The sequence below is a fragment of the Echiichthys vipera genome, assembly GCF_963691815.1.
Source record: "Echiichthys vipera genome assembly, chromosome: 12".
NCBI classification, from domain to species: domain Eukaryota; kingdom Metazoa; phylum Chordata; class Actinopteri; order Perciformes; family Trachinidae; genus Echiichthys; species Echiichthys vipera.
The window spans coordinates 3,186,866-3,213,901 of record NC_139837.1 but is presented as its reverse complement, the minus strand read 5'-3'; the positions used below and the strand labels follow the sequence as shown (position 1 = coordinate 3,213,901).

Below are 27,036 nucleotides of genomic sequence, written 5' to 3'. Positions count from 1 at the left end.
GAGCCCTTGTTTCAGTGTGTCGGTGTGTGGCTGCAGATGTGAAATGTGCTGATCCGTGTCAGCGTGGAGCATTAACAGCGTTTAAACACACACACACACACACACACACCCCCCCCCCCCTCCCGCCCTGGCTGTCCACCTCTGCTCCTGAACATAATTACAGACGGGAGAAGAACCAGCGGGAGGGGACGTGACACAAACACACAGCGACTCACCGCCTCCAGAGCCTTCAGTCCACTTTTGATGCTGTGCACCTCTTTCTCCAACTCTGCCAAACTGTAGTGAAAGGCAGAAAAACAGAACAGATGTGAAGACATTTGTCGTCTGTCGTCTTGTACAACACTTCCCTGCACATTTCGGGGTGCAGCTTGTGTCCGAATTTACATTTTCAACGACCATTTAAAGTAAAAGTCACCATAACTGAAGCCGTCAATTAGAAAATAACATTATTTAATAACAGAATAACCTGCTAAATATACTGTTTATCCTGCATTATAGGACTGAGAGTGTGCTTCTCTCTGCTATATGATGAAAATGTCCTTTCTCTCTCTGCGCCGTGCACTCACTTGACTTTGGCCGCCTCCGGGACGCTGCAGAGGTCGTCCTGGATGAGCAGCGTGTCGTTGTAGTTCTTCTCCACGATCATGATCAGGTAGTGCAACATGGTGATGTTCCTGCAGGATCACACGTGCGGACAAGAGGTTTGTAACTAAAGGAATCCGGGAAGAACTTCAGCATCAACCTACAAACTTCTCTTTAACCCTTTGGGTCCTGAGCTTCTTTTGCTCTGTTTTATTATTACGTCATTAACGGGCTGATGAGACGGTCACACGTCTTCACAGGAAATGCAGTATTGTTATTTTCAGGGTTACTAGAAGTCGTTTTTATATGCCGACATTTGGCATGTTGGTGCTATTCGTGTTTATATGTGCAAAACTTTTTTATTTAAATAAATAAATAAAAAAGCTTTGTGCATTTTGAAATTTTTGCGTCTTTGACCCGTTTGTCCAAAACCCAGAACACAGGAGATGAACTGTGTAGTTGTTAGTTGTTAGGGTGAAACAGGGATTCTTTATATTTGGTCTTTTTATTAAAAATAAATGTTTTTCTTTATTTTAATGTGTTAAAAAGGTCAGAAATAACATTATTAAATTATATTTTAGCGGCTTTTGTTAGTTGACATAAATGTAACTGACAACCGCCCGACATCCGCGCTTACAACCATCCTGGCAACCACCCTGACAAACCCCCCGGACGACCGCCCCGACGACCGCCCCGACGGCCTCCTGGCAACCACCCTGGCAACCACCCTGACAACCACCCTGGCAACCCCCCTGACATCCGCCCGGACAACCATCCTGACAACCGCCCTGACAACCGCCCTGACAACTGCCCTGACAACCGCCCTGACAACCCCCCTGACATCCGCCCTGACAACCGCCCCGACAACTGCCCTGACAACCGCCCTGACAACCCCCCTGACATCCGCCCTGACAACCTCCCTGACAACCACCCTGACAACCACCCTGACATCCGCCGTGCCAATTGTCCTGAAAACCGCCCTGACAACCGCCCTGACAACCTCCCTGACAACCACCCTGACAACCACCCTGACATCCGCCGTGCCAATTGTCCTGAAAACCGCCCTGACAACCACCCCAACACCCGCCCTGACAACCGCCCCGACAACAGCCCTGACAACCGTCCTAACAACCGTCCTGACAACCGCCCTGACCACCGCCCCGACAACCGCCCTGACAACCGCCCCGACAACCGCCCCGACAACCGCCCTGACATCCACCCTGACAACCACCCTAACAACAACCCTGACAACCGCCCTGACATCCACGCTTATAACCGCCCTGACAACCGCCCTGACAACCACCCTGACAACCACCCTGACAATCGCCTTCCTTCAAGAGTGTCTCCCAAATAAGTAAAGTAAATTAAAGGCAAACGCTTCATACCCCTACTGCCGTGATTGACCACTGTCCCTCCCCTCATTGATAAGAAAGAAAAGAAAAACGTGCAGCAGTGTGAAAGTCCCTTGAAACCCACATGTTTGCATTTCGACAGTAAGAGTTATGGAAAAATCGTGCTGAATTATTCGCTAGCAGCCCTTGTTGCACTGCAAACATGTTTTGGCACAGCTGCATTCATTTTGATACTGAATAATGGATTTGATGAGTATGAGGAGCAAATGTGTGGACGTCCATCTACAACACACTAGAAATATGCTGATGCTTTTTCATGCTGATACCTGAACTTGCACATTTGCATAGAACTCATTTTATTATCTAGTTTTCAGTCAGTCATAACTGAAAAAGCACATAAATAAATTACATTACAGTGGATTTCACAGTGGCTAAATCATGCGGCGGGATCGGTACGTAGCCTTGCATACTCCACAATACCGATACCAGCATTTGAGGCAGTATCTGACGTATTTCCGATACTGGTATCTGTATCAGAACAACTCTATGACTTCTCAACATTGGAAAACCTGAGTCACCGCAGCCCCCCCTGGCCCACCTGTCTATGCTGGACTTGGTGTCAGCAATTTTGTTGAGACTGGAGACCTTGAAGCCGTAGGCGTTTCCTCTCTGGCCCTTGTTCATGAAGTTGCCGAAGGCCAGCACCACCTCCAGGATCTGAGTCAGCCTCTTGCTCCGGACCACCTCTCTGGACGCATTCAGGATGGCTGGAGGAAGACGGGGAGAGAGAGAGAGAGGCAGCTGGAGAGATCATATAGTTGGTGACTGATATGTGTGCACTTTGCTTTGTGCACCACTTAACCTTTTCGGTTACATAATGAACTGGCTGCTCTCCGTTCCCTTCTGTTTCTCTACTCAGCCCCCATGAGCACACACGCTGTACGCGGCCCAAAGGGTCTCATCCTTTCCGTCATTTTCAACATCCGTCATGGTGATTGATCAATATTCCCCACAACAACTGGGCAGCTCGGTGGGGAAACCCATCAAGCCTCTCCATCCATCCATAAAACAGCAGGGGGAAGGGAATCTTCCAAACGTAACCCCGTGCTCTCTCGTTGCTTTCCCCTTGAGAACAGACTTGTCTGGCAGAGTGCAGGTGGTTCCCTCTCTCCACAGAGGAGACCTCAGTGTGAATGTGAAAATCATTAACCATAGTGTTATTGTTACAGTCCTCTCTGCAGCGATACAGCATGGGAACCTGGCTCTGCTGACAGTGTTCTTCTGGATGCAGAAAGCGCTGGCGAACCACTGCACTGTCTTATGAAATGCCTCTATTGAACACAGTGGGTGGTCCGAGGAAATATAGTCTCATCTAGAGTATATGACAAAACAACATGAGTGATAACATTACTTTATAACAGGCATCGATGAACAGTGCGGTCTGGGAACATTTTGGATCTGACAACAAAGGTCCTGGAGGCTTGAATCCAAACTCTTACTCAGGATTATTCCTCCACTCGCACTTTCTTTCCAGTAATGTGTGGCAGAAGATGACTAAGATGGATAGACTGACTGTAAAACAGGCTTCTGTACTGTACAGCACAGCAAAGCACAGCACGCAGGGCGAAGCTGTGAACCGGCACTCGCTGCAAATAAAACACTGCTGGCACAAATAATGCGATGTGCTCATCAGAGCCGAAAAAGGCATTTAGGTCAGTGGAGAAGTGCCTTTTAAGTAGCTCTGGCTCAAACTGACACTAGGACGGCTCAGTCATGACACACCCATGTGCACACAAGTCTTTACCCCGGGTCTTTGAAGCGAGCTGCAGTGAGGCTCTCCCCTCTCTAAACTGGGGCCAGCTTTCCAAAACAGCCTCCTTGGTAACCTGGAGGCTGGCGTGAAAGGGGAAAACGACAGTGTGCTAATGTACAGTTGGCCCGACGCTCTCGCCCACACACTACATGTGCACCCTCAACACAAAGAATGGATTTCACACGTCACTCTGAGAAGCATTAGTCAAAGTGTTCACAGCCGATGACATTTTCAGCACGTGTACAATCGTTTGAATGTTGTATATGATGTTCGTGCATCTGACCATTCGAACCAGTCCCAGCCTGGTCCTGGTCCTGGTCCAGTCCCAGCCTGGTCCTGGTCAGATGCGTACATGAACTGATGAAGCCTCTTGGATGAGAGGTGAAACGTCTTCCTGACAAATAACCAAGTCCAGTTGCTTTTGACTGAAATTGCTTTGAGGGTAATCTAATTGGAGGGTTTAATGCTGGGGACCCAATGACGTTGAATTTGGTGCTTGACGGTGGTGCTATAACAACAAACTCTACGTTTTGGTCTGTGAATTTTGATCCGCATGTCTCTTTTTTTCAGTTACTGTATCTATCCATAGAAGCCACGTCCATTTCCATCCTGATCCTACAAATTCTGATCAATCGCCACTTAATTTGGTTCACAACATCTCTGCAACAAGTCGGACAAAGGAACTTATCAGATGATTTACACTGTATTCTCTATAGTGTTGCTATAGCTGGTCCTCAAGGTGTGTTCAAACGCTATGTGCAGGGCTTCTATTACAGAACATGTATCTCCTGGACACTTTGTGCTATTGCAACCACATTTGGTGGACTGATAAATTGACAAATTTGGTGCCATTTGGCTGATAGGTGGAGCTGTAGCGTAGATGTAACTGTGCCGGAAGGATTCTCTGAGGACCCAAGGGACGGGCATGTCCCCAGCCATTGCATGCAGCAATACCAGGGAGCCAAGCCATCGTCCAAGCCATGGCCACTGCACTAGTCCTTTAAATGGATAACCATCACCGAGTGTTCAGCTCTCTTCTTCACTCTTTCAGTGGTCTCTGAGGGGCTTTTCCTTACCTTCCACCTTCGGCTTGGTTTCAGCAAGGCGCTCTGCAAACTTCTTCTTGAAGAACAGAGCCTGCAGTCTCTGCTGGTAGTGGTCAATTCTGAAAAAGGAGAGAAAGGAAGAGGCACAAAGGGAGAAAAGGGGGCTGGGTTACATTGGTATCCAGGGCAGCGTAAGTTCAAAGCTAGACGTCCCCCAATCAAACAAACCTCCCTCTCTCGGTTTCCACAGGCCCTTTATCATCTGCTCAGCTACGATCAAGTTGGAGAGTTGACAAATGAGTGTGTTAGACTTGTCCAAGAGTTCACCGAGGGTGGGAGTGGGACTTATTTCAAAGAGGGACCAGGGATATTAAATGGCAAACAACGGGGAAATAAGTAAATCCCAGATGTATTCCTGCGACCGAAGGAGATGTGGTCAAGAGGAAAGGAAGCGGACAGGGTAATATTTCACTGAAGAAAAGGAAAAGCTTTAATTATCTTAAACAAATAGTGCAGATTCTGAGAAAGGATGGACTGAAAAAGAGTCCCTGATTGAAAACATCTCCACTCTGTGATGTGATGGGAGTCCTCGGAGGGCAGCCACGGCTTCTATTCACGGCTAAATGATGGATCACCCTGAAGTCTGAGGCTTGTTCTCCATCCCAGACTCCCCGCGCTGCTCCATACCCTCGGTCTTTGTGAACAGACATCGTGCTTTGCAATAGTTTAGGATCTATTTGTGGTTGATTGGCTGATGCCTTCATTCTGCACTAAATCTGCATGTTGTTCACTTTGGAAACTTTCCATCTCCAGTGCTGGCCACAGCCTGTCAGACACTGCACGATGCAAACACGTCCCATCTGTTTTATAACGGAGACACTGACGTTTGTGTAACCGATATTCATCACCATATCTCACTTTCCTACAGACTCAAATACATCAGAATTAACCAGCCCGCATTGCAGATCTGTGCAGTACTGTGCTTTGGATATGGTTCAGCTGCAGGGAACAATGTAGCAGACTGCGGCTCTGTGTACCTGCTCATTTCGTAGAGGAAGCGATCGGCCCGGGCCATCCGCTCCAGCTCGTGTTTGTGCTCCTCCAACAGGTCAATGTCACTTTTCTCTGGGACAAACTTCAGCAGCTGCAAAGATGCAAGGACGAGGTTAATGTGCTGTCTGTGTGCAAACTAAAAGACATAGTATCTCACTTTTATTTAAATAAATGTGGTTTTAGCCTTTTTTTAAAAGTCCCATATTGTAAAAAGTGAGATTTCCATGTCTCACAGCCCGTATTCAGACACTGTGTCTTTAATGGAGCCGTCATGACTTCTGAACAGTTATGGAAGTCATGAAATCGCGGATAAGACATCGGAGGTCGTGTACACCATATGCTCGCCATTCAAGTTATGAATTGCTAGGCACCGGCACTGGCAACATGGACGCCAAAAGACTTTAACGATTTAGACAGCAAGCTACAGTGAGGGAACCATAATGTAGAGCAGGGGTGTCAAAGTGATCCAGTAAAGAGTCGCTGTGGCTGCAGGTTTTCATTCCAACCAATCAAAAACACACCTGACTCGACTCACTCAACCACCTGAACTGTCTTCACACAGTTGATTTGTTGGACCGTATGAACATGTTGTAGAAACCCGATATATGAACGTAAAAATTAGCACAATATGGGGCCTTTAATGTGGATGAGATTCATTACTTTAGCGTTAATATTTATATTAATGACTTCCAATAAGTGCGTTCGACCATGAGGATGTTGAGTCAGGGTGTGGAGCCAAACCACAGAGTGCTACATTTAAGTGCAGGATCTCATCTCATCTCATCTTCAGCCTCTTATCCGGGGTCGGGTCTCGGGGGCAGCAGCTTTAGCAGGGGACCCCAAACTTCCCTTTCCCGGGCCACATTAACCAGCTCTAACTGGGGGATCCTGAGGCGTTCCCAGGCCAGTGTGGAGATCTAATCTCTCCACCTGGTCCTGGGTCTTCCCCGAGGCCTCCTCCCAGCTGGACGTGCCTGGAACACCTCCCTAGGGAGGCGCCCAGGGTTCATCCTTACTAGATGCCCGAATGCAAGTGCAATATACATTTAATTCCTTTTTTTTAAAATAGTCGTCTGATTAATTCAAAATTACATTGTAAAATAGATCCAGGCCGATTGGACATCTCAGGTTGTTTACTCTCTGCTACAGAAACGACTCAGTCTCAAATATCCTGTCCCTTCTCTGGGCCAAGGGCTGATTATGAACAAACCTCTTTGAAGAAACAGCAGAATATCAATTCCCTTTCCCTATCAATCAAATCCATACACATTGTTTTAACTCACCCAAACAGTCCCAGGAGACTCGCTGAGCTCTGCTACAGCTCATACGTGTACATGCGTGATCAATCATCAGCCTCACCTGCTCCAGCATATCTTTGGCCAGCTCTTCCCTCTCATCCATCTCTAGGATCGCCCTCTTGATCTCTTCATTGCTCATTTTTAACCTGCAAAGGAAGACAATTGTTTATGGTAAGTTGTTTTCATTATAATCATTAAATGTAATCCGTTGTCAAAACTGCAAACACACAATCCAGAATACTGTGAGTGGACTGATACTAAGGGCGCACTCGCACTGTCCATCCGTACCGCGCCCAAGCACCCTTAACGGCTAAAGTCTAGTTCCTTTGACCAGTGTGAGTGCAACCGTACCGCGCTTAGGCACAGCACACTTGCCGGTCACGGCCCGTTTGGGAGAGTCAGGCTTTTGTAAAGCACGTTTGCACATGTACGAGCACGAGCACGAGGCCTACGGCGGTTCTGAGGTCATTTCCTGTGCGCCTGTTGGGACATAGAGAAAAGAAGGAGGGACCATGCGCGGACATTTCAAACAATGGCGGTGAAAGGTTCACGTTGGTGTGATGCGGAGGTGGAGTGTTTACTGCAGATTTGGTCGATGAAAAGATTCAAAAACAGTCGACAAGACGCACAAAAACTCCGAGGTCTACGGAAAGATCTGGAAACAAAGCCACGCATCGCCATGACGTCATCAATGCGTGTGACGTGTTACGGCGTGATGACGTATAGGCAGCGAGAAGCATTCTCCGAGGCCCAGGTAGTGTGAGTACAAACGGGCCTGGAGGGGGGGACAAGGACCCTAAAGCACGGGACGGACGGACAGTGCGCACAGTGGGAGTGCGCCCTAATACTCTGAATACTGGTCTGGACTGGGTTTCGACCCCTGGAGCCCAGCCAGCTGTGTTCAGTGCATCTGATCACTGTTAAGTGTGCTCCATTTAGATCGATAACAGCAGAGTTAGTCTGTGCATCAAAGCCTTATTGACCGACCGCTGACCCCATTTGGGTCGAGTTTGTACCCTCGGGTCATTTGCTATTGACGCGAGACTGTGTTCAGGGACCCTGCAGCAGTTTTGTCAGACACAGAAAGGTTTCAGGAAGCCTGTTTATTGATCTGTAAAGAGGGGTTAGGATTCAACTTCTCTCCGGGGCTTTGGATCATTGTTGTCAGAAGACACATGGTAACCATATTGTTGGGGGATTTTAAGTGTCGACAATTGAATCCAATTCAGATCGAGTAAGACTCAAATCCCCTCCGGAGGGTGGGGGGGTCACTTATGTGTCTTAACTTATTTCATATGACTTAATGTGGGACTGACAATACTTCAGTGTTTAAAAATACACCACATCTGACAAAACCTGCTGCAGAGAGACGTCCCGGATGATGCTTTCTATCCGTCACACGACACAGTTTGCTCTTACCACGGACGGGGATTCAATTACACTGACAGATGTCCTTGTGTTGCCATTAAAAACACATTTCTTGTTCCAGACATAAGAAGCGTCTGCCTCCAGCAGCTCCACATTGAGTTACAGCTCTGACCCCTGACCCAAAGGCTGCAGTGTCACTTATTCAGCCCGTGCTCAGGGTCATCTCTGCACAATTTCAATCCCATTAACTGAACTTAGTTGTTTACTGACGGTACGATGCATAATTAATAATCCTGTCCGGGACACTTACTTTGAAAGAAGGATGATACAATTCTGTGCACGTCTGCCGTCGATAACCGACAGCTCTTTCACCTTCCGCGTGCTGACGTATATGTCATCCATAGAGCCCGTCTCTTTCTGCGGAGAGATAAAGACAGAGATCGGGATTAACTCCCCAACATGGGTCCATTTAGAAGAGTGCTCGCATAAAACCCAAAGCCTGCCCGATCAAACATCTCCTCCTCACATCTGTTCGACATCCTCATGTTGGGATGAGAAGACATGAGCCGTTCTAAGCTTTTAACAATGTGTTAATTTGGAGCAGATTTACATGTGAAAGAAAGACTTTGAAAGATATTAAGAGTTGCAGTTTGATCAGTGCCCACAGACGGTTACTTACACCGGGTGAGAGAAGTCACACGGCAGCTATTTGGCTATTTATACCTGCGCCCTTACTCTTAGGCATCATCACTACTTGGTTAGGTTTAGTCAAAACGTCTTGGTTGGGTTTAGTCAAAACTACTCGGTTAGGTTTAGTCAAACCTACTTGGTTAGGTTTAGTCAAACCTACTTGGTTAGGTTAAGTCAAACCTACTTGTTTAGGTTTAGTCAAAACTACTTGGTTAGGTTTAGTCAACAAAACTACTTGGTTAGGTTTAGTCAAAGCTTCTTGGTTAGGTTTAGTCAAAACTACTCGGTTAGGTTTAGTCAAACCTACTTGGTTAGGTTTAGTCAAACCTACTTGGTTAGGTTAAGTCAAACCTACTTGTTTAGGTTTAGTCAAAACTACTTGGTTAGGTTTAGTCAACAAAACTACTTGGTTAGGTTTAGTCAACAAAACTACTTGGTTAGGTTTAGTCAATGCTTCTTGGTTAGGTTTAGTCAAACCTACTTGGTTAGGTTTAGTCAAAACTACTTGTTTGGTTTAGTTAAACCTAACCAAGTAGGTTTAGTCAAACCTACTTGGTTGGGTTTAGTCAAAACTACTTGGTTAGGTTTAGTCAAAACTACTTGGTTAGGTTTAGTCAAAACTACTTGGTTAGGTTTAGTCAAAACTACTTGGTTAGGTTTAGTCAAAACTTCTTGGTTAGGTTTAGACAAAACTACTTGGTTAGGTTTAGTCAAAACTACTTGGTTAGGTTTAGTCAAAACTACTTGGTTAGGTTTAGTCAAAACTACTTGGTTAGGTTTAGTCAACAAAGCTACTTGGTTAGGTTTAGTCAAACCTACTTGGTTAGGTTTAGTCAACAAAGCTTCTTGGTTAGGTTTAGTTAAAAGTACTTGGTTAGGTTTAGTCAAAACTTCTTGGTTAGGTTTAGTCAACAAAACTTCTTGGTTAGGTTTAGTCAAACCAAATCTAAACTGGGTGCGAATAGCATCTGCCAATTATGAACCATGGAGTTAATTGTATGAACTATGACCTGTAAGAAACACATGAACCTAAAAAGCAGTGGAAATAATAAAAAAGCACATATTCATGCTGGCGAAGATATAAAACAGGTCCGGTGAGACGAGATTTTATTCCGTGAGTCACTTTTGCAAACACAATGCAGGCAGGCCCATAAACCTCTCTGAGGAACAGGAAACACTATTTAAAACTTGCTTCGGGCCACTCAGATATTTTGTGCAAGCTTCACACAAACGTAGTAATAAAATTCCACAGGGAGAGAGAATACGCGTCGAGGCTGCACGTTAAACGCGTTCTATTTATGGGTCTGGCCGGTTTCACCGCGTGCCAGAAAACGTCCTGGCGGTGACGTATGTGAAACAGATGCGTGTCATTCTGCCATGACCCGTAGTGCCTGGCGACAGACTGAGGTTGGCGCTGGGCTGGGGGGGACAACTCCCATTCACTGGGTCCGCCAAAACCCTCTCTGCCAACGCACTACAGCGGGCCAACTTGTACAGTATACAGCCTGTGCCAATGTGACTGGAGACTCGCCCGTACGTCTTTTATATACTCAACGCTGGAGTATAGTCTGGCTACACCGGCTTATCATTGGGTAGAGGGGTAAAAATGCTCTGGCTTGTTTAGTCTGGTTTACCGGATGTGCAGCGCTTGGTGAAAGCCATTCGACATTCTCCTCCTCTTCTGCCATCCCGCCTATCGGGCTCAGCAGCTCCTAAGACGACTGTGACTGGTTTAAAGAAATACAAACAAGCCAGAGCGTTTTTCCCCTTATCCCAGAGCGATAAGCCGGTGCAGCAAGCCCATACTCCACAGCGCCGTTGAGAGTATTTCCTTTAATCCATCACAATCGTCTCGGGCGTAGCTAAGCTGATAGTGCAAAATAGATGTCGGCGGTCCTGACATCCGGGCCACATGCCAGACATCAGGCCCGGCGCTGTGCATCCAGAGAGCCAGGGTAACATGCAATCGGCTGCATTTTTAATGGTGCCCTTTCCTGTTTACTTTATGATGATGAATCACGACAGTAAAGGAAATACCAGAACTGATGATGTTGAAGAACAAGGAGCGATTTATGCCGCGTGTTGGGTTTCTGAACCTCCACCAAGGGAAACTGTCCAAGTCTACAGCCAACCGCTCACACACCTACCTGCATTTGCTGCTTTTTCATTAACTACTGAAAGAAACGTCTTCAAACCTGCAGTAATGTATTCTTTTAACCACTTGAGGGCGGCCCAACAGCCTGTAAAATGACTTATTATCACCTTATAAAGAGGATATTCACACATACAGCGGACACCGAGCACGCTCCCCTATGATCCCCAGCTAGTCACTGACTTTGTGTCTAGTGCTGAGCAGGTACTTCACACTGGGGTTTAACAGTGACCTTATCAGAGCGAGGGGAACGACCCAAGTGTGAACTTTTGATCACATAAAAAAGTAGCAGCTTCAACACTGATGACTACCATGTAGGTTCATACATTTCAAGAATCTTTAAAAACAACAGGAAACACTTTGTACACATCCTGTAACCAGAGACATTAACATTAAACATTAAATGCATTCATGCGTAAGTGGCCTCTGTGGCTGTCTGCTGCGTTACAGAGGAGAAGGAGATGGAGCAGTGGTAACCATGACATTAAGGCGCTGGAAGACCTTTAACTCACCTGTTTGAAGGATTGGTTAGTGAGCAGCTCCTGCCCAGGCAATCGGAGAGAGTGCAGAGAGACACAAAACATGCAAAGATTAGCACTTCAAGCAGAAACAAAGTGGCGACCAGAGCAAAGATCTACGACTGTGCACACGGCAAGCTGAAGCTGGGCAGCCTTCTGTGAGGAGGAGGGCGATAATCATCTACCGTCCGGGTCCTCGGGGGCTCATGAAGTCTATATTTGAAATATCTAAACACTAAAATATGTAAACTCTGCTCTAGTTTGCGTTCTGTGTTCCTAAAGAGGTCACAATTGTTGTAATGTGTTCTTTTGATTGCATCTACATCTGTCCTGACATGGAAAAACAAGAACATGAAAAATGAGTGTGGTAACTAATCCTACAGAGGAGGGGGGGGGGGGGGGGGGGCGTAAACAAAAGTCCATTCTGGACGGCAGACCAATGACGAGCTTTAAAAAAAAGCAATTATGCCATGAATAAACATCGCACTAGTGTCCAGCTGAACTGAATCCAGCTCTCGCCAAATGGGACCGAGCCGCCGAGGCCGAGAAGATCTTTTGGGTTTTTCTGTGGCTGCGTGCGTAGAGCTCGCCATTTAACCACCGCTGCTCTGTGCCAACACAAACCTGCTCAGTATAAATAAACACACGCAGTAAATCGCCGTCGGCAACAGCCTCAAATGACCCGTCGCTCTTTAATAAAAGCCTGAAAACAAGAATGGTGCTTTCAGCTTTTAAGCCGTGGCAGTAAAGTACCTTAGAAATGGATTCTGCCTCTCAGAGTGCTGCTCTTCCACTGAGCCTTAAAGATTTAAAGTGTGATTACTAGAAACCCATTAGGCCCTATATTGACACTCCACTTGCACCCATTTGACGCAGTAAAATATCAATTTATGCGCACGATATTATCCCGTGACAAGTGGTGTGTAATTAGTTTGTAGCACAGAGGGGAGTAATTGCTGCGTACTCTACGGTATCGGCCCAGAGGCGTGCACGCTGCAATTATCCTATTAGTTAGTCCCTGGTTCTACGGCTTTTCTTCAATTGCTTCTTTATTTTAGTGCGTTCGCTTCAGTTTCCTGTTTCGTGACCCCTCGTGACTTCGTGAGTCCGTCAAGACCCAGACGGTTCAACGGTCCTCACACACACTAATGCTCTGCAGACACTCGGGCAAAGGCTGGAGCTCAGCAGCGTCGCTACAATGAGGCATTCAGCAGTGAACAGCTGCTCGTGTTAGCCTGGACCCTGGGTGCTCTGAAGAGTCCTCTTACAACATCCAACGCCACGCACACACGCACGCACACACACACACACACGCACACACACACACGCACACGCACACACGCACACGCACATACAAAGGCACGCACACACACAGATTATCAACACTACAATAAAAATATCTGTACATGAACTGGAGTCAGGACACATATTTATGGCTGAAAGTAAATATAAAGTCTGCCAAGCACACACACACACACACACACACACACACACACGCACGCACGCACGCACACACGCACACACGTTAAAGAGATCAAGACAGAACTTTAAATGCCACCGTTGTTAAACTAGAGGCGTAAAGTGGATTTCTGCGTTCACGTTCACGTTGATGCTTGACTAAAGTAACACACGCACTGAAAGGTCATTATTACTCGCTAACAAATCCAAACCTGTTGTCTCTGATAGGCTGAAAACATCTTCTCTATGTCCTTGAGGTCGAGGATCTTGAAAGCTCTCAGGTCGTCGATGTCGTTCCAGATGGTGCCGTTGATCACGTTCTGAAAAAGAGGTAAAGGGACATGAGGGGTTCATGTTCAGACGATGATGAGCAATGAAGGTGCTGCTTCTAAATGCTGTTCCTTGCTCAAGACTTTAAATCAGGGACGAACCGATGCTTTGAATTTGTTGTGTGATTATCAGCTAAGACCATGTTAGACTGCAGAAACACGCTGCTCAGACTGTCACATCATTAGATCTGTAGGGCCATAAAGCTCTGATGTCAAACATTTGGACCAGATGATCCCTGCTGTGCTTTAGGGCGCACTCACACTGTCCATCCATACCACGCGCATTGATGACGTCATGGCGATGCGTGGCTTTGTTTCCAGATCTTTCCGTAGACCTCAGAGTTTTTGTGCGTCTTGTCGACTGTTTTTGAATCTTTTCATCGACCAAATCTGCAGTAAACACTCCACCTCCGCATCACACCAACGTGAACCTTTCGCCGCCATTGTTTGAAATGTCCGCGCATGGTCCCTCCTTCTTTTTTCTACGTCCCAACAGGCGCACAGGAAATGACCTCAGAACTGCCGTAGGTCTCGTGCTCGTACATGTGCATACACGCTTTACAAAAGCACCATGGACCGGAATTGCCCACCCCCGGTCTAAGTAAATAGTCTCAGGACCGCCATCAATGCTTGGGCTCGTGCTCGTGTATGTGTGCAGTCGTGCTTTACTAAACCCCACCTCTCAACCGGGCCGCGGCCTGGAAACGCTTAAGCGCGGAACAGTTGTATCAACACTTGACAAACTTGGCCGTGACCACGGTACGACTGGACAGTGTGTGTAGACCTTACCTTATCTCTTATGCATTTGCGTCAAAGTGACATTGAGAGGTCTGCCTACATTATGTCCCCTTTTTTACCAATCGTACATTTTGGACAATCACAATTTCATGAGTTGGTTACAAAATGAGATTTTCATTCTTCCAATTTTTCACCCAACGGCAGCATAGTTGGGCAAAGACAGTGCTCTCCTGGTCTCTCACCTCTCCGAGTTTGGCCCAGTTGAAGGACTTCAGGGGATGCGAAGGCTGAGGGATGGACTTGGAGCGCATGGTGGACGCCGAGTTGAATGAAGAAAGAATAGGAGGAGGCGGGGCTCCGAAGATAGGAGGGGCTCCCGGTGGAGGAGGCGGTGCTCCGGGTGGGGGAGGAGGCGGCGGGGGAGGCGGGCAGTTGAATGGTAGCGGAGGAGGAGGCGGGGGAAAGCTACCCATCATCGGCGGAGGAGGTGGAGCCATGGGGCCACCAGGAGGAGGAGGAGGAGGCGGGAAAGACACACCGATGCCCTGTTGGTGAGGAGATCGACACAAAAGATAAAGTTATTATATGTTTTGAATAATATTTCATCACATTCATTGGGCAAAGCAGTGTTTTTTATTTATTCAGTAAAACGTCGAGCATCAAATAGAGGCAAATACCAGTGATGCTCTGACATTTCTTTATAATACCCTTGTTCGCTGCCTTGTTGGGAGTTACCTAAGCAAATAGCAGGGCGGTGCGATATGACGATATGTATTTTATGACGATGGAAAACATCTGTCGTTTGACGACGGGCTAATTACAGCCGTGCCGTCTTTTCGACAGCACAGTGAAAGTGAAACTGCAGATCTAAATATGTCTATATGACACCGTCAGCTATTGTCAAAGAAAGATACAAACAAAGCCCGTTTGTGTAATAACAACAAACACTTTTAATAAGATTTCATCATCAGAAATGAGAAATCACCCAGTAACCGGCAGTAACTTAATCATTAGCTCCGATGCATAAGCTAACGGGCGCTAAACTCAAACTACAGTGGCTGTAGCTGCATACAAGCAAAATATTCCTACTAAGTTTGACGTAAAATTGAGAATGTAGTGTGTTCCAACTGTAGAGTATGTGGACTTTGTGTGTGTTGCAATTGATTGTACTCATGTGCGTCTGAAGGCACCGTCCATGAATGATTACGCATTCATCAATCGCAAAAACTACCACTCGATAAATGTACAGATGATTTGTGAGTGGCTACCCTCGATAAGTTGCATTAAATCATCATGATTAACATGTTGGTATGGTTCTAGGTGACAAAGGTTATCCTCTAACGGGATACCAAATAACCCAGCTGGCAAACCCCGCTACAGAGCAGGAGCGCAGGTTCAGCAGTGCACACACACGCACACGGGTCACAGTGGAGCGCTGCTTCGGGTTGACTGCCTCCGTTATTCTTTTCCATACAGCGTTTTTATGATTGGCCCCTTTTATTCCACTCTTAAGACAAAAAAGCACATCTTTATTTTGCTCCATCTCGGATGTCAGGAGCCGATCTGTGTGTCGGAAAAGTGGCTTTTCTAACCTGCGTTTCTCCTCTCTGTGTTTGACCTCAGTGGGCGAGGAATCGAACCAGGAATATTTAAGGGCGTAACGTGTTAACGACGATCAAATTCAGCCGCCGCATTCATCAAGGCCAGCTCATTCGTACGCTGAGATTGGTCGGATACGAATGTTTCATAAATCACACGTGGGTCCTGTCCTACAAACAATTCTGCGCTCAGATCTGCGCCCGTTTTCACGCGAGATTGATAAATGAGGGCCATTCTGTTTAAACAGAAGCTATTCTTTGTTTTTCGTCATAGTTGTAATGTAATCCTGATTAAAGTCACTCAGTAGAGGTCAGAGTTCAGAAGTGACGTCGTTAATGTGCGCGGTGGAGCGTAGGGAAACAACAGTGGAGTCACGCTGTGTATCACGGCCCCTGTGTTGTGCTGAGGCGCGGGCCGGTTGTCTTTCTTGTTGTAAAACCACGATAACGAAGGACTGAGGTGAATAAAAGTTGCCAAATGGAAGAGACCAAGTCACGTCTGCTTGAGGATGCAACATGTGCATGGGAAATGCTGTGATGTTATACTGAATAAGTAGTCATTTCTGAGTTATTGACGTATGTTGACACACTAAACTGCCCCAAAATGCATTGCGACTGTCCAATGGTGGACTGCGAGGTAGATTTTTTAAATCATGGACTGCATATAAAGATGAACGGCTTCCCAAAACATCTCTATTGCTCTCTGGTGGCTGCAGTTTAGGCTGAACAAACACTTAGCTTCATGATTACAGGGCAGCATATGACTGACAGCGGGACTGCTTACAGATACATCATTGATGCGTGAGGACAGGTCCAGCACTTGCTCCCTGGCTGAGCGCAGCTCCACTCCCTCACGCTGGAGTTTGTCCTTCATCTTGTTCAGGGTCTTCATCATGTCGTCCTTTTCCTGGGTCTTGGTTTCACACTCCCGCTCCTTTCTCTCGAGTTTACCCAGCAGCTCTACGTGATCTAAGGACACAAGACATGCGTTCATATGATGTAGAGGTGCACACAGAGAAGCAGATGATTTCTGCGGATAAGAGCGCATGATGCATTTTCTCTTTCAGCCTGCAGAGTGCAGCGTGTCAAAGAAGGCTCACCTTTCCTGAACTTCTCTGCCTGGTCTCGCCACTGTCTCACCTCGTTCTCATTGACCAACCTGTGAAGCAGGCGGACACAGATGAGCACAGACACAAGATGAGCGCGGCCCTTTAAAAGAAGCTCGCATGTAGGAGTCAACTGCAGTCACACCCGGTCAAAGCAGACTGTTTGGAGGCAATTCAACAAGTGGATTGAAAATCCACTGATCACTGAAAAGAGTTCTTAACTCCTAACTAACTTTTTTGTTGTGGGAGGCGTCCAGATTAAGATTAGAGGTTACTAGCATTGACTGGGTTGATGCAGTTCACTCGTTTAAGCTGATCACACAACATTAGTGCTGAAGTAAATCCTGCACGGCTGAAATCAATTATATCCAGTTATACGTTCTGCCACGTGGTTCAGCTTGAGGTTAAACAGGGTTACGAGTTTGTGATGTTGTGAAATAATAAATGTGAGATCAGCGAATGTGAGGAATGAGTGTTTCAGATCATCAGAAACCAGGGAGACTGCACATGGGGGAAGTCAAAACATAGGAGGTAACGTGTTAAAGCTGAAGAAAGAAAGAAAATGATGAAAAGATGATGATCAAACTGAGAGTTTGGAGGAATTCATTAAGCTGAAGAAAGACTGGAAAGTGAAACCTTGAGCATCTGTGGAAGCCGTGGCTAGAGTTGAGAGAACAGACATGATTCAGTGTCACGGAGCGCAGAGTGTGAAACAAACATGAGAAACAAAGAGTGAGGGAGAGGAGACGAATCCTGGAAAACACACGGCAAAAAAGGCACATTTTCTATATTCTCCTATTTTCCTTGAGATGAGAAGGAACCACATAGGGCGTGAGGCGGGGTCCACCCTGGACAGGACGCCAGTCTATCACAGGGCACATAGAGACGAACAGAGACAGACAACCATTCACACCTACGGGTGATTTAGAGTCATCAATGAACCGAACACCTGCACGTCTTTGGACTGTGGGAGGAAACCGGAGAACCCGGAGAAAACCCACGCAGACACGGGGACAACATGCAAACTCCACACAGAAAGGTGCCAGCCGGGACGCGAACGTGGAAGCTTCTGGCTGAGAGGCGACAGTGCTAACCACTACCCCACCGTGTCAATTTTATTTACAGTGCCACATCACAACAACAGTTATCTCAGGACACTTTACAGGGCAGGTATAGACCACACTATGACCCATAGGATCCAAATGGACCCAACAATTCCCCCGTAGAGTACTGTGGCAATGAAAACCTTCACTTTAACAGACAGGAACGTCAGACAGACCCAGCCTGGGGGAGGACGGACATCTGTCTTTGACACAATCATCATAGAAATAACAACAGTGCTAAGGGCTCGTGAGCCCGAGCTTCAAGCTTTATCAAAGAGGAAAGTTTTGAGCGTACTCATAAATACAGGGACAGTGTCTGCCTCCAGAATAACACTTGGGAGTCGGTTCCACAGGAGAGGAGCTTGGTAGCTGAAGGCTCTGCCTCCCATTCTGCTTTTGTTCAGGGTCATATGAACGTTCAAATGATATTTTATGGACGAGATTATTTGGCTGTTATTCTGTGGGAACCCCATGTTATGTCCAAGCCACTTCCTGTTTGATCCAATCAGGAAGCTCCGTCAGCGTCAGTTCTCTGAGTGTCCACTAGGGGCAGGTTTCATAACAGAGCAGTTTCTCATTGAGCCCCATGTTAAACAGGCCGTTTACACAGCATCATTAAACCTGTTTAAGGACAAAAGAACATTCTAGTATGTCTGATCCAACGTTGCTCCTTTCACTACTGATTGTGTGTGTAACCAGGAGGCTACCACAGTATTTTCACTTCCCCTGTTCCACTGACTTTAGCAGATTAGATAACAGACACTCGACTGTCCTACTGTTTTAATAGGCATGTGAACTGACCACAGACCTCCTTCATGGAGGATGATGAAAGTGACAGATTCATTTACTTATCCTTCCGGCTCCGTCTAACCCCTGATTATAAGAGAGAGTTACTGTACGTCTTTGTAAAAGCTTCCCCCTATCCTCCCAAGCTGTTAACGCACTCCTGTGGTCAATGCTTCCAGTCAGCAGCACTTCTCAGATCAAAGACGAGTCTGATATCAATGCATCAGGAAGTTTGAGGGCACGGCTAGAAGGCAGAGAAGCACTGGAGTTCTGCATCAGAGCTTCGGTGTAAGGAAGCATTTACAGTAAACCAGTAATCACTGGTGCAATAAGGTCGCTTTCAACACGCCTCTACGCTCTATCTCTGTATTGTTCTGGAGCTGCGGTGCCAGTGATGAGAGCGGAGAATGTGGTTGCACAGGAAGGTGAGGTGAAGTGAAGCTGGCAGCAGGGGGTCGTGGGTAGAATCGGAGGAAGCTGGCATGAAAGTGGAAGCTGGAGATCAAAAGGAAATCGCTCTAAATCGCATTAAGCGCGCAGGTCGACCAAGTCAGCCGTGTTCAGGTGCAGGGGAAGCAGTCACCCGGCTTCATGCAGGAGACAACAGGGAGGAATAATCATTTAAAGAAGGAGAAAGTGTTTTCTGTGCGTCATCACGGGCGCTGTCACTGCCACAGTCACTGTCACGGGCGCTGTCACTGTCACTCAGAAGGATTGGTCTCCAAATGATCACGGACATTTAAGGGGTTTGTGGTCCGGGTTTCACTGGAATCAAACCAATCTGTACTTGTGTTCAGGAGCCAAAGACGTGTGTGTGCGTGTGTGTGTGTGTGTGTGTGTGTGTGTGTGTGTGTGTGTGTGTGTGTGTGTGTGTGTGTGTGTGTGTGTGTGTGTGTGTGTGTGTGTGTGTGGCGTGAAAAGATGGCATACAGAGCCTCGTCCACACAATGCATTTGCCGTGTGTTTCTTCCAGTGAACGTGATTTTCTCTTTCAGACGTGCTGTCATTCTTTTCTTTCAGCAGCTTTCTTCCTCTCTCTGCTTCTTCTTCTTTTTGTTGTTATTTCTAGAGCAGGCTTCAGATCAGTGATGGATGTTTAGTCTCAGCGGTGAAAGCACCATAAAACATGTAGCGTGGTAAACCTTGGCCCCAGCTCGCTCCTGCTTTGTTCACTAATTCAGCCACTACTGTTTGTGCAATCAGCTCACTTGCGTGTAATTCTTTCCAGTAGCGTACGTACAGCGGACTTGGACGCTGCATCTAAGCACGGACGTCCATTGCTGTCCGATTGCGGATCCATCACGGCGGTCGAAACCTATCCCTCGCTTTGCACTGCTGCCAAAGTCTTGTTGTGTTTCCATAAACCCTCCTAGAGTACATTACGCCTGGAAACATTTGCATAAACTGAGATTTCCCCACTGTCTTGGCTGCGTGCCCGAGGCCCCCGACGGCTAACGGCTGAAAACGCACAGTTTGTCTCAAGCCGCGGCGGCTCGGGAGGGGGAGGAGGAGGGGGGGCCTTAAAACAACTGTTAAAACAACTGGAAGACAGTCATTCATCATCTGCGGTCACCATGACGACAGCTCCGACACGCGTGCCTGACCCTAAATTAACACTCTTGTACAGACCCCATTTTTCCACAGCTATGTAAAGGTATTTATCTGACCGGGGAACAATCCAGTGATTGTGTCTTTTTGCGTTAATGAGTTGGATCCCCGGAGCGCCGGCCCGGCTGTGATTAAAGCCGCGCTGACTCTGTAATCGAGTTCAGACTGCGTTCACCAACACGAGCAGTTAGAAGAGCTACGCCTCATTATTGACCAATTTGTTTTTAGATCGCCTCGTGGATTTCTGTGTGTGAATCGATTACGAGCATTCAAGAAGAAGAAGAATTATTACTTTATTAATCCCAAAAGGAGGAAATTCAATTTTTTCACTTATTATGCAGGTTACACACACACACACACACACACACACACACACACACAGGCCCGAAATACACACATGCACAAACAGGACCTATATACATGCAATTAATGGAGAGATGTCAGAGCGAGGGGGCTGCCAATTAAATTGTACTGTTATCCAACCTGCATGTTATTCCATGTGACATAACCACAGACTGTATAAAAAATGGACGTAGCGTCTCCATCGGGGTCCGTTCTCTCAACTTGATCCAATCGTCTTCGCCTACGGGAGTCTCCATGTTTGACTTTGACTCCGCCTCATTTCCTCTGACCAAAAAAGGGCATGTATGTGATGTTGGGGGGAGGGGCGTACGTCCATCTGGCTGACGTTTACCTCCGAGGAGAAGTGAGGGCCAGAGGCTAGCTGTCACTCAAGAGGCCACGCCCCTAATTATTCATAAACTTTAACCTCCAATAAAATAAAAACTAGCCCCTCCCCCTCAGTGTTGTCATGGAGATCTGAGATAAACACACAGACTAGAATGTTCTTTTGTCCTTAAACAGGTTTAATGATGCTGTGTAAACGGCCTGTTTAACATGGGGGTCAATGAGAAACTGCTCTGTTATGAAACCTGCCCCTAGTGGACACTCAGAGAACTGACGCTGACGGAGCTTCCTGATTGGATCAACCAGGAAGTCGCTGTCGTGGAGGCTTGGTTTAACGGCCAGCCCTGTCTCCTCCCATCCCCCACCCGCCAAACCCCACTTTAACCCTCTGGCTTCTCCTGTTATGAATCGGCTCACTGTTTGGCCTGGATCACCGTGTGCAGCGATGTCCTATGATGGTAAATTACCATATGAAAAAGACGCCTTTACATAATCACGTGAATAAAAACTGCTCTTGTCTGATTAGAGGTTGATGAGGTCCCACTTACATGCGAATGATGTTCTTAACACTGAAGTTGTCCAGAGGGGCGAGGTCGGGGTCCTCTCCCTTGTCGTCCTGGAGGACTATCTGCTGGAGGATCCTGTCTAGGAGCTGCCAGTGCTGCAGGCTGCCACCTCCACGTTTATCTGGTGTGGAGTCACAGACAGAGAGAGTGAGGTACGTCCAATAAATATCACATGGTCTACGATATAAAGTACGTTGTAGGTATGAATTGTCTGTTTTTTGTTCCGGACCTTCACATAAAAACAGAAACCCTGTATGCACATTTGATTGTATTCATTTTGATAAGGTTAAAGGTCATGTAGGGACTCACAGGGCATCTGCAGGCAGTGCTGGAGGATGGAGAGGAGGTTGGGGTAGGCGTCTGAGTGGCTCAGCTTCTTCTTGATCAGCTCAAACATGGCACCGGCGCTCTTAGTATCTACATGGGTCTGTCAAATAAAAGAACAGGTCCTGAGTTACTATCAAGTCCCAACATCGCTTTGCTTGCCTTTAGATCATTTCAGCCAGTCTTTGGTCAGTCGCACAGCCTGGTGAGGGCAGGTCAGCTGGTCCACTCGGCCGCTGACAGACGGCTGAGACATTCACGGCTGACGGAGACAGTGCGGAGTACTGACACACACAACGTGCGACGCTCACGTCTCAAGTGGGCATTTCCAGTAGGAGTAAATTCAGAGTTACTCACCGCATCAAATCTCTTGGCCAACTCAGAGTCGTCCTCATTCCGCACCATCTCAAAGAAGTCCAAATGCCTGCACAGGGAGAAATAACAGCCTGAGATTAAAGTATTTACTGTACCTTCACCCCAAACTACAAGGATATAACACCAATATAAACGCACTATTATCCCTGCACGTCCTGCACTAAACTGTACAGCTTCCAAACAGTCATCGTATACATTTGTTTTAGTATTTTTATTGGCTCTTAATGTTTTATTGAATGCACCAGGGAAAATTCCTCCAAAGTGAAAACCAGCTGAACAATAAACCTCCTGATGCTGAAGTGTTTTTCTCCTGCTCTGCAGAATTATTACTATTCTTAAGAGTCAAGTCCAGAGATCTTTATTGCCCCCGGAGGGTGATTATCTGTGCAGCCAGCAGCAAAACAAACTACATTTTACAGGAAAACGATTAACATCAATTCAACAAACAAACAAAGTGCAAGTGCATCCATAAAAACTGGATCACAATAAGGAGTTAAAGTGACCACAGTGCTGTTAAGTGTTAAGAAGGCCAACAGATCATTGATAATCAGTCGGTCGCTCTTGAGGTCTCTCACTCTCACCTATCCAGAGTGGCGTTCTCGTGCTCTCGGAGCTTGTCGATGACCGGCTGGATGCCCAACATCAGGAACTCGTACCTTAGGTGGAGGCGGAACTCAAGGTTGTCCTGACAAAAGAGCAAACGTCAAGAGAAAATGACTGAACTGCTCACACACAGGTGGTAATAAAGGGTCATCAGACACCTCAAATGGGGTGGTAGGTAACTCAATATTTAACATCTGCCTGGGCGTAGTTTGATCTAATCATTAAAGATATATCCCGAAGGTAGGGAGCTTTTTATCCTTTGAGGATGCTGACAAACTCCTGCATGCTTGTATCGGCAGTCAACTAGACCAGAGGTTCCCAAACTGTTCCACGCCACGGCCCCCAAAGAGCATCAGCTTCTGGCAAGGGACCCCTTTGAGAACCCACCGACAATGCTACAAAATATATCACACATCAACATTTTTGTTTGTTGGTAAAAGCAAATCCTCTCCGACTGTGTGAGGCTTTTTTTGCACGAGCAATGTGGTATGAAACTGAAGATGATGCCTTCAGGGCCCGCTCGACGGTAGGTTGCTGTGTGAATGCAGCATATTGGCTGACCTAAAGCTCTTACGCCTTACTTACGTCTGAAGAAGTCTGCCGTTTTTTCGGCCTCTGCCGGATGTTTTTGTATCGAGTTACACTGAAGTTACAAAAGTTTTAAACACTCGTTTGAGAGGCTCTCCAGACAGAGCACACGTTTCAGGCAATCATGGCCATTTCTCTGTTTATTTATTCTGAGCCATATTTAATGTGTGCTGCGTCAGACCTTCTTATTTTAGCTGGACAGGAGTTCTTAGGTTTGTTTGCAGAAGTGTCCTCCGCAGCAGGACTGTTGGTCTGTTCCTTTGGTCTCTTCCTTGTCAAAAACCTGTCCACTTTGAGCTAGCTTGCTAGCTTCAGGAGCAAAGATGCTTGATAAATAAATTATATTTTATAATTATGATTTTTCCTCCCACAGTCCAAAGACGTGCAGGTGTTCGGTTCATTGATGACTCTAAATCACCCGTAGGTGTGAATGGTCGTCTGTCTCTGTTCGTCTCTATGTGTCCTGTGATAGACTGGCGTCCTGTCCAGGGTGGACCCCGCCTCACGCCCCAATGTCATCTGTTTAAACCTTTAATTGGTTTATACTCTTAATATTTCAATTGTACTTTGAACTCTTAATGGTTTTAAGGCACATGTATTATCCGCATGTTTTGATGGTGTTTGCAGTTTGCTCTATGCTAAGCTAAGCTAACCATCTGCTCGCTGTAGATTCATATTTACCATAGAAACATGAGAGTAGCGTCACTCTTCTCATTTAACTCTCTGCCAGAGAGCGAATGTTGAACCTGTAAGTTCAAGCTAACAGTAGTTTTATAAAACTGCGTCTAACTACAGATTTTTGTGTTTCACTTTTAGTTCTTTTACTCAAACTTAAACAGGTCGGCTGATTCCTTAAATAATACTGTAAAATTAAAAAATATCGCAGGTATCTGATGACGTCTTTCCCAGATACAGGTTTTTCCTACATGTGATCTAAAAGACATGTGGGTGTGCGTGCTGACCTCCCCGGCTCCAGCGTTGAGCACCGCGTTGATGAAGGACATGATGGCGGTCTTTAGGTTGACCTCGTCTCTGTAGCGGCCCGTGCTCTTGTCCAGCTCGTTCAGCAGCGTCTGCGGGTTCAGGACGGACGGGAGAGTTAGTCAGCGAGAGCGTTTGATTGAAATTATGATCCAAGGCTGAAATCATCACATAGAAACTGAGTCAGAGATGAAACAGACATGTCACTGAAATCCAAAACAACGTTAAAGGTGACAACAGGGTCACAGGTGTCACTTCTCACACTTCCCTTTGTTCTCTCCGACACCGACTCCCGTCATACTTTTGCAGCTTAATCACAACGCAACATTAAAAAGGCCTCATAAGTTGAGACTTGCTCAGCTCCTGCGGTGTTAGCTCAGCCTGAGGAGCCATGATTTAGCACTCTCCCCCGGGGACGTTTGACATGTGGCATGTTGACTCAGTCCTGCTAGTTACTAAAGTACTGCACATACCCCGACCTCCATAACTCTGGATGACCTCACCTGCCTTAAACATGGCCCGAGTGTTGACTTAACCTCAGGCCAACCGTCTGAGGTGCTGCAGCACGAGTCTCCAACTTATCTAAATGACCACAGCTTGATTCATTGGAGCATTACTTTGAAATATGCTGTCTGCCATTTCCCATGCTCTCTGTCATGAACCACGAGGCTCGAAGTATTCAAGTAACGATAAAGACCCCTTCGGTGTCCCTCACCTGAAAGCGAGTCCTCTCTGCGGCGTATTTCTGGTAGTGTGCCATGGCCTGCAGCACCTTCTTGTGTCCGTCGGGCACCAGGCACACCGCCCCGAGGATCTCCAGCACCGCCACTTTGGTCTTGATGTTCTCCGTCCGCAGGCTCTGTGAGATGGTGTTGATGCTCTGCGGGTGGGCCAGGACGTGCGCGCGGCCCTGGGAGTTGTTCATCAGGGCCTTGATGCAGCCGATGACGGAGGTGTGGACGCGGCTCTCTGACGTCTCGTAGTCCATGCTGCGCAGGAAGTTGAGGAGGCAGGTGAGGCCGTCGAGCTCGATGAAGCGCGTGACGAACCTGGAGGGGGTGGGGAGGAAGATGAGTACGTATTCAGAAGAGCAGAGAAAGTAAAGCACATACGGGGTGCAATGAGGTTATAAACATATATTAGTGCAGACTGTAAAGATGTTTGCCCTGTTTAAGTGCTGCACATTCAGTTATTGAGATTTCATTTTACACAATGAGTGATTATTGTTTATTGTAAAAGTATTTTTCTAAAAACATATGCTGCAGCACCCTGGTGTCCAACCATGATCTCCGCTCCATGATGATTTCAGCCACGACTTTATAGTAATAAAGATCTCATCCATCATCCGATTTGTTGGATTGACTTTCTGCCAGTTAACACATTGGTAAAAGAGGTACTCAAGTGATTTTGTGTTGCACTTCCATAAAGTTGGGGGACACAAGTCATCTCATCTCATCTTCAGCCTCTTATCCGGGGTCGGGCCTCAGGGGCAGCAGCTTTAGCAGGGGACCCCAAACTTCCCTTTCCTGGGCCACATTAACCAGCTCTAACTGGGGGATCCCGAGGCGTTCCCAGGCCAGTGTGGAGATCTAATCTCTCCACCTGGTCCCGGGTCTTCCCCGAGGCCTCCTCCCAGCTGGACGTGCCTGGAACACCTCCCTAGGGAGGCGCCCAGGGGGCATCCTTGCTCAGAGTTTAAGTTTTTAACCTAACTGTTAGTCCCCAGTACAGGTCAAGATCCAAAAACACTGCGTGCCACATTCCCCAAAATCCACATTCCCCAAAATCCAACCAACATTATCTGTCGTTAGCCCCTCCCTGGCAGTGCATAAGGAAACTTCCACGTCTTTAAAACTTTCACGCCTTCAGTTTGTAGGCTTAGGCTTTCTTTAATAAACACGTAGCGCAGAAAAGATAACCCTGACAACATCATATTCTCAAAGCTCCTCTGAGCCAGAAATCCCCAAAGGACGCAGAAAAAATCTAATAAAATAGGTGTAGTGCATCTTCCAAACTCTACCAAACAAGAACAGGGTATTTGTCAGTGAAACGTCACAGTGTCACAGCCCGAGTTCATCCAGCCTCCTACTGATAACCTTCATGAGCTGAACCAATTAGAAAGCAGCAAGTCATTAACCTCTCTGTGAGAGGAGCGGACCTATTGAATGACAGGACACGTAAACATGGAGGGGCGTCACATCTAGCGAGCACACTGTGGGCTGTGTTGTAAATGCCCTTCCCACTCCAGAAGATTCCTGATAGGCCTCATAAATTATTGCAAACAAATGAGGGCTTGTATAAAAAAGCTAAACAG

The 27,036-nt window shown here is 46.8% G+C and overlaps 1 protein-coding gene across 3 annotated transcripts in view; it reads right to left on the bottom strand.

Annotated features, from left to right (window-relative positions):
* Positions 1–27,036, bottom strand: part of daam2 (dishevelled associated activator of morphogenesis 2) — a 123,991-nt gene that overhangs the window by 8,697 nt on the left and 88,258 nt on the right. For 2 of the 3 annotated variants that reach the window (XM_083924182.1, XM_083924181.1), the window contains exons 6-23: positions 25,438–25,771; positions 24,704–24,814; positions 23,132–23,235; positions 22,533–22,599; positions 22,161–22,278; positions 21,834–21,972; positions 17,096–17,154; positions 16,780–16,964; positions 14,640–14,942; positions 13,543–13,650; positions 11,867–11,896; positions 8,823–8,929; positions 7,206–7,290; positions 5,831–5,937; positions 4,824–4,912; positions 2,533–2,701; positions 567–674; positions 216–276 (exon numbers count right to left, since the gene is read on the bottom strand). In XM_083924182.1, coding sequence (XP_083780308.1) covers positions 216–276; positions 567–674; positions 2,533–2,701; positions 4,824–4,912; positions 5,831–5,937; positions 7,206–7,290; positions 8,823–8,929; positions 11,867–11,896; positions 13,543–13,650; positions 14,640–14,942; positions 16,780–16,964; positions 17,096–17,154; positions 21,834–21,972; positions 22,161–22,278; positions 22,533–22,599; positions 23,132–23,235; positions 24,704–24,814; positions 25,438–25,771 — 2,284 coding nt within the window. The remainder of the gene's footprint in view (positions 1–215; positions 277–566; positions 675–2,532; positions 2,702–4,823; positions 4,913–5,830; positions 5,938–7,205; positions 7,291–8,822; positions 8,930–11,866; positions 11,897–13,542; positions 13,651–14,639; positions 14,943–16,779; positions 16,965–17,095; positions 17,155–21,833; positions 21,973–22,160; positions 22,279–22,532; positions 22,600–23,131; positions 23,236–24,703; positions 24,815–25,437; positions 25,772–27,036) is intronic. The other variant, XM_083924183.1, reaches the window with a different exon arrangement.